At 37.4% G+C, this 13,653-nt stretch overlaps 1 protein-coding gene across 7 annotated transcripts in view; it reads left to right on the top strand.

Moving 5' to 3' along the window:
- Window positions 1-13,653, top strand: part of LOC121314133 (sickle tail protein homolog) — a 225,863-nt gene that overhangs the window by 137,319 nt on the left and 74,891 nt on the right. For all 7 annotated transcript variants that reach the window (XM_041247082.1, XM_041247080.1, XM_041247079.1 and 4 more), the window contains one exon: window positions 8,518-8,795. In XM_041247082.1, coding sequence (XP_041103016.1) covers window positions 8,518-8,795 — 278 coding nt within the window. The remainder of the gene's footprint in view (window positions 1-8,517; window positions 8,796-13,653) is intronic.

Below are 13,653 nucleotides of genomic sequence, written 5' to 3'. Positions count from 1 at the left end.
ACCCACCACACAAGACTTGAATTTCAGTGCAGGATCGCGGGAATCGCACATTTTCCAAGTTGCTCACATATATCTGCAACTTTCAGACTGGGAAAATCCTGCAGAGATATTTTGAGATACCAAGTTACTGTATTTCACCCAATTTAGAATGCCTGAAACGCTACAACAATCTCTAAGGAAATGGGTGTCAGTGACAAAAGCACTATGCCACATTCTGAGCAGTTCTGGGGTGCGTCTTCGCGCTATGACCAGGTCCTCGGGTAGTGTCAGGTCGTCTCATTGTGTGTTTTCGTGATGCGGTCGCTGGACCTAGCGACCATAGGTCTATTGAACCAGTGAACCAAGTTTGAGGCATGGTTCTGGGTTGTAACCAAAGGTATTGTGGGATAGATGCTGGTGTTCCTGGTGATGATGTGTACCTTCAGGAACAAAGGCTACATACACCTGTGAGCTTCGGTGAAAGCGGGGTCTTGATATATAATCCAGCAAGGTGCAACTAAAATAAATAAAAAACAAATATTACAACTCATTACATTGTGTGTACCGTAAAACTTGCCAGGTCTCAAATATGACAAATAATTGCCGGTCTCAAATAATCACCTGTCTCCAATACGCGCCAGGTTTGCTGGCAAATATTGTAAATAAACGCCAGGTCTCAGTCATTGTCATTGAAGCTGAGGAAGATGACAAGGAGCTTGAGCGTAATGAACTGCTAAAAAGTGACAGCGATGAAAGTGACTCTCAGGATGAATAAATAACAATAATAACAACAACAATAATAATAGAAAACGTAATTTAACGTATGCCTACATGTAATGCATATTTGTTTAATGCAGTTATTATGTTATTAAGTGCTGATCATTTTAAGCATGCTGAACGTAGGTCAGATCAAACCTCTTTGGTGTACGTGTTTTGTTATATTAAAAATGTACATGTTCAAGATTAAACAATACTTTTTTTTTTTTTTGATAATGATTATTATTATTTATTATTATTATTATTATTATTGTGCTGTAAGCGTAGCCTTCACACCTGTGTTCTGATATCTGTCTTTTATGGCTGATTTTTGGAAAAGCAAACAGCTGACGGGTATGGGGGTGGGGGGTTTGTTAGTGTTGATGTGAGCACACACACATTAGGCTCAAAATAACTGATTTATTGCTAAAAGTAAATGTAGATGTTGATCACAGTTTGTATTAGTATTATTATTAATAAAAGGTTCCACATTACTGTCGTGAAAGACAATTAAAGCACATGGAACAAACTATCTACAGTATAGTCAGTATATGCAGTCACATTTGCCTAGAGATGTCTAGAGATATATTTTGCGTGATGTATTGGTATAGAACTTCTGACAGACGTATCCGTGACATTTGTCACCGTTACATACATGATCAACCTGTTGGATCTTCAATGACACTCATAACTGCTGTGACAACATTTTTAACCACTGCCATTTTTAATGACCCGGTCCGTTTTTTGCGTTGCGGTCAAGGTCACAGGTTCTTGGTCAAAACGCGAAAACGTACCCCTGGTTAAAATAAATAAATAATAAAAGTAGTGCTGGATGTTTTAAGTGCCACAAGACTTTATTCTATCATGCGTGATTTTCGGCTGCTATTTCTAAGGATTGTAGAAACTCAGTACACTGCAGTAAGTAAACAGCTTTGAAAAAAAAACAAAAAACGATATTAAGTTTATCTAGGTGTCTTGCAAGCAGTGACTTTCACTTTAACTCTTAAAACTCAGCCCCATTCATTTTCCAGCACCAGCGCACCAAAGGCTACCTACATATTACTCAGGCACCGTAAAACCCACCTACCTACCTACCTCATATATATATATATATATATATATATATATATATATATATATATATATATATATATATATATTCTCATCTCTACCACATACAATATGTTTAATCCTGTTGCAGCTTACATCGTATCAAAGGAATTTTTGTGGCCTTTCATTTGATATATTACATGCATGCCGTACAAACTATCCAGCAGTTAAACATAAAGAAATGAAAACAGTGAAAAACAGGCAGAAATAGAGCCGAGTGTAAAGAGTTATAAAGAAAGAAATGGAGCGCTGGTTAAAAAGAAAAGCACCTTTTTCTTCTGCTGCAGCAAAAACTTCCTGTCAGGCAAAAGCAATGGAGAGTGCTCTGTCTCACAGTGATGAGCAGCTGTTAGGACTCCTCAAAGCTGCTTATTTTAAAGCAACACCAGTGTGAATGATGATGCAGTAAACTATACATAGTTCTTTTATATGCAAAAGTGCCTTTTTTTTGCCATTCCCCCCTAAAATTTTGGAACCCCCCCCCCCCCCCCCCCCCCCCCCCCCCCCCCCCATTGGCTGCAGCATAGGGGGAAATCCCCCCAGCACACAAAAATGAAATTCACATGTGTGTATGTGAAACACACATACACACATGAATGCAGCTCAGTGACTTCAGTAGTACGGCACTTCAGTGGAGAAAGTAGTCCAACTAGATTCTGCTTCACAGACTGACACCTGTTGGGGCCCTCACAGAGCACAGCAGCTCAGGGCCCATTTTAGCAATAGAGTCTCAAAGCTCTGCCCACGACTCCAGTCATGTTGCGTTCCATTACTGCTCAATGGTAGACATTCTCTGCTGAGGAATGCAGTTTACTTTGAAAGCCCCCAGTGGGCATTGTACAAGGGGTAGACGCTGTGAAACCTTTCCTTGGCAATCTTTTGCAGACTTTTTTTTTCTTCCTTTTTTTTCTTCTTTTTGCCAATAACCAATGGAAGGAAATTCAGCCCAAACATCTGAGGAGAGTCTGATGTGTTCAGACAGCAGACCCTTTGAAGGTAAGCGGCATACTCTCCAGAGTATTGAGCTGCTGTAAACGTGGGCCTTGTCTGCTTTTTTTCCCTTTACTATTTAATAGACTGCTGTGGAACGTAGTGGGGAAGCAGGCAGTGGTGCGTTTGTGTGTTAAAAATAGGACTGAAAATGAGCCATGAGCCAGAGAAAGTTTTTTTTTTTTTTTGTAGTTCTCAGTACCAACTGCAGGCCAGGGTATGGTACATAGATTTCATGTAAATTTAATGCCTGCTGCAATGCAATACCTAACAGAATGGCCTCAAAGGAGGAAAAAGTAAAATCTTTCTGTAGGCTTGCTGTTTCTAATGTTATACTTAGAGGGGATTGAAAATGGTGCCGGCTGGCCAGTTCTTGTAGTATCTTGGTTCTTTCTTCTTAGTTAACGGGAGTTTGTGATGGGAGATTTTCTAGGAGGGAGAGAGGGCAAGTAGCCAGCTTTGTCTTAGTCAGGGTAACAAGTTGGGTTAGGGGAGAAGGGGCAGAAGGGGGAGGTGCTAGTGCAGGTCTACTCAACACACTTATCCAGACATCTGTCTGACCAGTATGCCTCTCACCATTGTAAGGAATAGAATATTGTCTTGGTTGTACCCACCGCGCAGCAAGGAGGCTATTTCCCGTGATGACTGTTTGGCATTAGCAGTTGCCTCGGGAGATAAACTGTCAGTCAGTTTCATTTAATCCTGGCTACAGAGCTTTGCAGTTTCAAACAAGAGCATTTGTAATGATACAGTCCCATTCGTCTTTAATTCCCTTTTAATTAAAGTTGAAATTAATAGGTTCATCAACATGGTTTTGGACTACCTAAGTATAAGGAACATCATTACTCTGTGGGAATAATTGAAGTCATAGTGCCCTCGGGTCTGTAGATGATTTAATCAGAGGCTGTGGACCGATTACTTTTGAGTGGAGATGGAGAAGTTGGGGGTGACGGGGGATATTTTTTAAAATTAAAAAATGTTATTATGAATCTATTTATTTGTTTATTAATTTATTTTACTCAGCGAAATTAACATGTTATGATGCAGCCTATAATTACAACATATTAACCTCATAATATTTGAAATATTGTTATTTAGGTTTTTTATTTTTATATCTGAATCAGATTACGCTAATACTGTATAATGTTATTTTTGCCATTGTGTGTTCTATAACTTATTTAGAAAGGTAGCTAAACATTGTCTTTGTGTTGTCATTCATTTAAGACGTTCTACATACAGCTCAATATTTAATTCAGCCCATGCACAAGCAAAAATGTAGTATGAGCTAACGAGGCAGGCTCTTCCAGGAATATTGCAGTAGTGAAACAAACCTGTTTTGTCAAGCCACTTCCCTGACTCTCTCAAAATGTATTATTGTTGATCTATGGTTTCGGGTGTATAGCAAGGGCCCTGACACATTACTTGACTTTTTAAATGATATCTAAGTACCCCCATTCCACTGTGATGTATGGTATATATGTACACTACCCTCCCTCCCTCCAAGTAGGGATTGTACTGGGACAAAAACTTCAATGGTAGGGTTTATAGTTTTAAAAGCGCTAGTTAATTGCTGTCAAATTTTCTGTGAAATACTTGTCTTTATGTTTTAGTTACAAACCTTACCTTACACCAATGGTGCTTGTAGCAGGGCTGGGGCCATGCAATAAGGTGGGGGCTTCTGTAGTTGTTTATTGTACATATGAGTGTTGTGATTGTGTAAATAAGAACGGTATTGGTTTTAATGGGTAACCTGACACTCTGTGTGTAGCAGCCTGCCTGCTGTGTTAGTAGTTGCTGGACTGAGCAGCGTGTGTGTGTGTTTACCAGCTGCGAGCTCCTAATCAGCAGGTGGGCGTGGTGCACTCGAGCGCCAGGAATGAAAGAGTCCCGGGAATACAGATCAAGGCTGCTGTAAAGCCATAGGGGTCAGAGTGCTACTGGTGCTGCTGCTGAAGCATCAGTCCATCTGTGCTGCTGAACGACTGGGTTCAGGAAACGAAACAACCACCTGTAAAGGCGGGCGTGTGTATACTCTTAAGTCTGGAGGTGAAGGAAGCTGCAACGCACCAACGACCATGTGTATATGAGGTTGCAGTTGGGTGAACTGCCCGAGGGACAGGGAATTAGTCTTGGCATAATAGATCCCACACCCACTATAGCAGACAGGTGTGGAAGTAGGACTTCCATTTGTTAACGGAGTAGCGCGAGCCATCGTCACAACACCTTTTATTTGATAGTTTTTTGTACAGTGTTTATTTTGCCTTTTGTATGCTGGGCCATATGTCCCCCATGAGCTACCATTGTCTGTACTACGTAAATAAACCTGTGCGCCTGTGAGGCGTGTCAATCACAACCTTCTAGTCTGCATCTCCTGTCAATCAAGCAACAAACACACATCAATGTCATCCAGATCATTCAGTCAATCATCCAAATCACATCTCCTGTCATCACACATAGCGAGACCTCTGTCACAGGGCTGTATAATACAAATAGAAAACAAGATGTGGTTCATTCTACTACAGCAAGAATACCGATAAGCTACAATACACAGCAGTATAAGGAATATCCCCTAGAAAGTGTCCTGAGGGCATCAAATGATTCGAAGGCATTTGCCATTTACTCCCATCTTCCACTTCCAGAACTCAGCAACTGTATGAGATTAAGCCACCCTGTCCCTAACCCAAACCTTAAGCAACCCCTGCTCTAAAACTTAACCTCAAACCCAATGCCTAACTATTAACAATCATCTGATGCCCTCAGGACACTTAGGGATATTCCTGTGTGCTGCACAACATACAAAAGTGGTCGGTCTTGAATTGTTGAATACAGCAGCAGACAAACAACTTTTTCAAGGAAGGACATTCCAGATTAATGGTCCATACCTTATTACAAAATATCTACACCACCCACATACTTCAATAAAACAAAAACAAAAATAAAATAAAAACAGGTATCTGCCTATCTCTAGGTGCAATTCAAATGTGTACCTTTGAAGTAGAAGGATCAAGTAAGATGGCAAATGGAATACAGTAGAGTCGGGATCAAATGTGTTTAGTTTGCTGATTTTCTGACACAGGTAACCAATATTACAAACTGTAACTGTATTTTTGAAGTACCTGTAGTGAACAAGCTGTAACAAATACACTTTAAAAAAAAAAAACAACTGCATGTGCAAAGGCCAGGCACAGATTTTGTTGTAACCACGATAAGCGTACGCCATATATATATATATATATATATATATATATATATATATATATATATATATACACACACACACACACACACACACACACACACACACACACACACACACACACACACACACATTGTATATCGATTTCGATAATATCGATGTTTTCCAAAACACAGAACAATATATTAACACAATTGCAATATCAAACATCGTACATCATTCATGTTAACAGATATGTACACAAGAAAACAATAACTTTCTTTAACTTATTGGTGCTTTCATAGCATCCGTTGAGAAAAACAAGGTCTTGTTATATTGTTTTAGTATTCATTACATGCCATCAGCCACCCCACGCCCGAAATATTTCTACTTTCACTGCGCACAGACTAAACAATCCGGAAGTAATTTAGTCTTCTCTGTGTATATGCAGACACGACGCCTCAAAAAAGTATTAAGTACAGTATCATGCTGAAATGTTGCATTATTTTGAGATGTGGTGTGATGTTTATAAAAGTATTTATAATACCCAAAGTTTACATTTAATGCAGCATGCAAGTAGCGTTTGGTATCTTATGACCATGTTGTGAATGGAAGAAAAAAAAATATATCAAATTATTTTATATATATATATATATATATAGTATATATATATATATATAGATATATATATCTATATATATATATCTTATTATAAATCATGTTTCTTAATTAGTTGATACGCGCACTTTTTTGAAAATGGGATATAGTTTCCAGTCAGGGACTGGTGTTAGAGAGGAAACAAGTGAAGACATCGGAGTTGAGCACACGAGAGAGGTTGTGGCTTTGTTATTTTTCTTGATTTATAGCTATTGGCTGTTTGAAATACATTTGTTACTCAGGTTCTTGGAAAAAGCAAACGCCAATCAATGGAATTAAAATGCAATTAGCAGTGCCATTACTCCCAATAAATTATTTTATTGTCTCATTTAAAGAAATTGCTGAAAACGTGAATAAATGGCCAGCACAAACAGATTTTCATCCAGAGTATGTTAAACTCAAGAATAAGAGGTCCAGAACCCATTATACTGTAATGTACAGTTTGTGGATTCACAAACAGTTGCAGATTAGTAGAGACAAAGATTAAGGCTAATTTAGAGATTTTAAAGACAAGGTTGAAAATCTAGCTTTGTGATTACATTTTCTCTCATTATAACAACTGTGTAGATAGTAAAATTGTGTGGAAAATGCATAACTTTTCCAATATTACAAACATAAGACCATAAAAAAAAGATACGAGCGAGAGGTTATTTGGCCCAAAAATGTTCCCAGAACAGCAACCAGGCAGCTCTTGAATAAGCTGCAAAAAACTTACTATACACTCAAAGAACTGCCTTCTGCACTCTGTTCTGCATTTATCTCCACACAACCTCAACCTGTGTCCAATGTACATGGTCTCACCAGGGCATTACACAGCCTCATTATAGCCTCCCTTTACCTGCAAAGATAGATCTAGTTAAGGAACTGAAATGATATAGAGCAGGCCAGTGTCAATTTCTATTGGTCACTCCCATCAACAAACTAGGAAAGGAATTCCCAACCAGTATTACATTGTGTTTCACAACCAAATGAACAATAAGCCTGTCATTGTGGACTCTCATAATGAGAAAACTGTTGACCTTCTGACTCATGAAATAGTTGCCGCGCGATAACCCTTGAAAGTGTTCTTTTATTATGCCCTCTCCCTATCTTTAGAACACTCTGCCCAGATTCTGTTTAGTTTGGTAATTATACACAGACCTTGGTGATGGATAAACAACACGTCTTAACCCATCGTGCCCCCTGTTAGTCTGCTGCAGTCGGGTTTCATAGTTATGTACCACTGTTCCTTCTGTTGTTTCTGTACTACTGCCGTTCAGCTTAGTGGTTGCTGATGCTAAAGAACTGCTTGATCTTGAAAACATGATGTTTCTTTGTAAATAATCCACTTGAAACTGTCACAGGAATTTATTAAGTTCCATGTTCCACGACAGGTTTAACGTTTAATAAAATAGTTAAATACTTTAGGACCTGGTTGGAGAAATTATTGGTTCAGTTTATAAGGACATGGTTGAAACAAAGATCTGGAGGCCGTCTACACCTGAGGGATTGGTTTGTCAAATAAATCAATATAATTCGTCATGCTAATTCCTTTGATATGAAACTGCACTTTGTAAAACTATAAAGATATAATGTAGTGTTATCAGTTTGGCCTAGTTGTGTCAGTTTAATTTCCTTGGAGAATGTTACCCTCATCTCATCACCCAGAGGAGACACAGTGATTGGAAGGGAGTTGCACAGGGTGTTGAGAGTTGCTGGCAGTAGCTTTGCAGTAATGTATGTTGTTATGGTCCCTTAGGATTCCAGCTAGCTTTACAGTTTTCAGACACAGGGTGTAGGGTTTCTTTTTGTTTAATTAGAGTCATGCACAACATGAAAAATCCTCAGTAAACTTTTTTTTTCTGTTACAGAACACGGGAACAGTAATTTACGAGTAACATCAGCAGAGGATGCCGAACACCTCAGCAAAAAGCAGAGTGATGCTAGTGACTGCACTTTGAATACTAAACCTGCCCGGAATATCCCACGAAGACACACAGTAGGAGGTCCGAGGAGCTCCAAAGAGATACTAGGAATGCAGACCTCAGACATGGATAGAAAAAGAGAGGCTTTTCTAGAGCATTTGAAACAGAAATATCCACATCACGCATCAGCCATTTCGGGTCACCAAGAGCGACTTAGAGAGCAGGTAGGACACTTGAAGTTGTTCCATTGTTTACCTTTACATTGTAAGGATACAGGAGGCCGGTTGGTCTGGTGTTTATTCAGGATTATGGAGGAGTTCCTGATAAAATCAAGGTTTTAAGTACTGTCCATCTATTATTTTCTCTTCTGGGTGTGATAACAATTATAAGTAGATAAGTAATACAATAAAAAAAAGGCTCATATAACAATATATATATATATATATATATATATATATATATATATATATATATATATATATATATATATATATATATACACACAACACACACACACACACACACACACACACACACACACACACACACACACACACACACATACTTAGCAATTGTTTCTAAGAGGCACACAGAGAAGAAAGAAGTTCATCAGGATTCTTCAGTTTTTCTAATTATTTATGAATATGCCATGTAAGTTTATAGTGCTGTAAATTTTATTGACATCTCTGCTTAAATTAATGAACAGCAAGAGAATCAGTCAGATCAGAGCAACAGAACTAGCTCAGAGGCCAAATGCTAGAATTCTAAAATACTTCTTCAATGACCTTTACTGTCCTGTGGGTTAGGGAAATCATCTGGGGATAGTTTGCCACATCTAGCAAACATCATTATGTATCTTGGCAACATTCGTTACAAAGATTCAGCAAGTGAAAGAGGCAATTGGCTGTTGGGCCTGTTGATCATCATCCCTCTTAATTGGTAAGGTGTTGAACATTGCAGCGGTGAGGCATTTAAAAATAGGTAAAAATGAACTATAAAAAAAAGTTACTTTACCTACAGGGGTTGGAAACACAATTGGAAACACAAGCAATACTTTTGTATATATGAACTTCCTCTCAAAAGTTTGAAACCCCCCTTTTCAACACAAAAAGTTCAGATTTATGTTGATTTTATAACCACTAAGGAAACTGGGGATTTATAACCACTAAGCAAACTGAAGTCAATATGTGCTGCTCAATTATAGTCTCTTCAGTCACTCTGTGTGCACAGTTGTACCATGTTAAGTTTCCTCTGTATCTATCTATTTTATAATGCATATATGTTTTTTTTTTTGTTTTTGTTTTTTTCAAAGTTGTAGCAGGGCAACTTCTCGAACTCCATAGAGTTTTAAAGTTTAAAAACAATGAAATAAGAAAATTGTGACAGAGGTTATAAAAGCTGCATCAGTCTGTTGCACGACAGTTTCAGTTACAAGACTAGCTTTGGTAGTGGGCTGGTACAGTAGGAGGTTTCCACTTCCCTGATTCATTCAGAGACAGTAATAGTGAAGAAGGGTCCCTCGAACAGTTGAAACGCATTGCAGTGCTGTAATGGCTCACCTGATGGCCCTTTATCAGTGTAATACTATATTATTATATAGTATAGTATATACTATCTTGTATAGTGTGGTGCCAGGAAACAGATAGTCCTGCAAACTGTCTCAAGCACATACATGACCATCAGAGCATAATATAAATACTGTGTGCTAACATTCAGCACAGGCTGGGTGGGACTCAACGACATTTTTAAGGTCTTTATTTCTTTTATTCAGAGCTGTTTCTTGCTGTGTAACTTGATGTACTTTGTCTAGTAACAATATCTATGTATAAAACTCGGAAGAATATCTACCACTATGCACATGAAGCGTTCAAATCTCAGCTTCAAACTCATTTTGTTGCTCATACATGTTTATGAAAGCATCTACACCTATCTGAATTTGATGGGATGTTTCAACTCCATCAAATCATACTATACTATAAAATATGGTTAAATAAAATCACCTTCATGCCTTCATTTAAAAAAAGAAAAAAACATAGATTTTTTAACTGGGTATACACATGGTTAAAGATAACATTAATGCGACATAGTAATAAAAAAGACTGAAATCATTTTATGTCACCCATCGATTGCCCACTGTCAATCACATTTTCCTAAGGTGCAATCTATATATGTGTGTGTGTTTTCAGTCCAATGTTAGCACAGAAGTTCAGTATCTGCAATGTCTTGTCTGCAATAGGTTTGGAAGATTGAGCAGGGCCATAGAATGTATGCCTTAGCCATATAGTCACTTAATAGACAGCCCTGAATTGTACATTGAATATTTTAATCAAAAATGTTACTGATGATATTTTGATTTGGTCATAAAACCACAAACTAATCAATTTAAAAAGTATAAAACAAAACAGAAAAAAAAACATTGAAAAATTTTCAATTCAACATCAGTCATGTCTAATGGGTGTTTCTGTGTGGGAGCTGTAATGGGAAAATAGATGGAAATGTTTCAAAAACAGCATTTCTGGTTTATTTTCTAAAAAAATATTTGCTAACAGTAAATGACTAAAGATACAAAGGTATGTGTTTAGTATATTTGTTGCCATGCTACATAAAGTATTGGGCAGAAATAGAAACATTGTAATGGTGTCTATTTATTACTATGTGTTGTTTGTGGATAGTGTGTAAAATTAGTTGACTGCTTTTATAAAATGAACACAGTTACTATATTAATAGTCACAGTTGCTATACACAAGTTAGATGATAGTTATTAAAATTACAATTAAATCTCAAAATGTTAATGGGGTCTTAATCGTAGCATAGAAGAAATGTGTTAATGTGCTGTGCACTGGTTGTGCCAATAATGGAATAAATGGAATTAAGTTTATTTTTGAACTATGTACTGTTAATATTTGTTTCATGTGGTTACCCCTCCTCACTCAACAATGTGAACACCAGTATCAATGGCTTCACTGTAATATGAATTTAAAGTTAAAACAAAATATGCCTGGTGAAAAATATATGATTCTTTAAAAAAAAGAAAAAAAAAAGACAAGAAAAATTTTTCAGAATATCCTTGTGGGTTTCTGAAGGGCAGAAATCAAAGGATATGTTCAAAATGCTTTCATTTTCTTGGGCGCTGGTTTTGATGTATGCAGAGTACAGAGCTGTCTTCCTTTCACTCTACCTAAACAACAGAGAAAAATCTAACTCTGATTTAATTCATTCAGAAGCTAACTGCACTTAATCTGTTCAATGAATAAGTCAATTTAAAAGCCTTATCACAAGACAGACAATTCCAGAGAAGAGTTGCGTGTAAAGGGTTAAGTATTTTGACTGTGGTATTCTTATATTTTGTTCCAGGACTATGTGTCTAACGTTAGTGGTCATCATTTTGCAACCCTCTTTCTTCTTGCAATTAAAATGTTTCAAAAGGGCATATGCTGCACAGCTCAGTGGCTGCATGATCTCACTAATAAAGCTGTCACGTAGGCTGTATTTTGTTTCTTCAGACACTGGCTGGCTTCTAGAACTGTAGAAAGTGATTAAGTTAACCTTGGCAAGATAACATGTATACAAATCTCAGTATGAGTAGGATGAGGGTCGTGTGCCTATTAATATTCCTGTCAGAAATGTTGGTATTCGGATTGCTGCAACCTGTTTAAATACAGCACCCCATTCCAGGAAATGTAAGCAAGTATTGTAAAAGAATAACCTTCAGGTTTTAATTGCCACATATTAGTGCTAGCATGGGGCAGATTGACTTGCTACAGTTCAAAGTTTGTACTGCTTTTCTTAAAAACAAATGCTTTGGAATTAGTACCGGTAATGAATAGTTCATAATGTAAATGTAGGAGTCCCTTATACACCAAGTCATTTCTTCTTCATTTTGTAAAATTAACTGGTCTGCAAAAGCTAAATAAAATCTGCCCATATCCCCTTTGATCACTGAGTGTATAGCTTATTACTTATGCATATATGTTTTGGCAGAGTAACTGCTCCTACCTCACAGATTACACATCAACAGCTTTATTCCAGATTGTTTCAGATAGGATTTGCTCTGTTGAATGCAAAACATTATCAGTCTTCACTTTATTCCAGTAAAAGCAGCATACATCAGTTCCACCCTATGGTTCAGGCTGGTGTAACTTTGTTATTTGAGGAATTCTTGTTAAGCATAGAATAATTGAATAATATAAACATGAAGTCAAGATCGAATAGTTCTGCCTGTGCAACTCTCATACATTGAGACATCATATACTGATATGTACTTTTGCTACCCACGTTTTAATCAAGTACCGCTCACTGCAGGTGGATATTTTGACCACATGCCCTACCGAAACTATCTTCCTCTTGACAGGGGTGTAATTGCTGCCATGTTGTTATTTCAGGACGAGCATGAGTGCTGACTGTCTACTTAGAATTCATCAGTGCATACCAGGTACTTACACAGAGCAATTGGAAAGCATAAATCCTGAAATCAAGTATGGTAGGCGTCTTACTGTATAGTGCAGTGATATCAGCTTTGTGTTCAGGAATTCATTTTATTCAAGGACTGTGGCCCAGTAATAGTTTGCACCTGGAGTTGTGAATGTTTGCAGGTATTTCTGTGCTATCTACTGTGGTATTTAATTAAAGTGCAAGCTCCCTATAATCTATTCGACATGCTTACTGTTTTATTTCTCTTAAGATCTGTCAAAGTTTCAAAGGGATATGTTTAAATAAGCTGTAAGAAAAAATAAAATAGTTTCTTTCAGTCATGACAAGAGTCATTTTTCATTGTTGAACCAAATGATTTGCCTCAGAATAGGGCTTGTGACAAAACCAAACAAGCAATATTTTGTATCAATACAAGGCTGAAAAGGGCACCTACTGAACTGTACTGTCACCTCAACAGATGACCTGCAATTGTTTTTCATATGCTAAGTGAGTGCTAACCAAATGTTTGAAAATCAATTTTCTTATTAGCAGTAGCAGAATTATTACTGGCCTTCCTTTTCCTCTATTGAAGGTTTTTAGGTTATTTACTTTTTAAACTCCAATTTCAAACATGTCAGCTTTTACAAAAACAATGACTTCCTGGTACAAAAT

This window comes from Polyodon spathula, chromosome 4, assembly GCF_017654505.1.
Source record: "Polyodon spathula isolate WHYD16114869_AA chromosome 4, ASM1765450v1, whole genome shotgun sequence".
In the NCBI taxonomy this organism is placed as follows: Eukaryota; Metazoa; Chordata; class Actinopteri; order Acipenseriformes; family Polyodontidae; genus Polyodon; species Polyodon spathula.
This window is presented reverse-complemented; position numbering and strand designations above follow the sequence as displayed.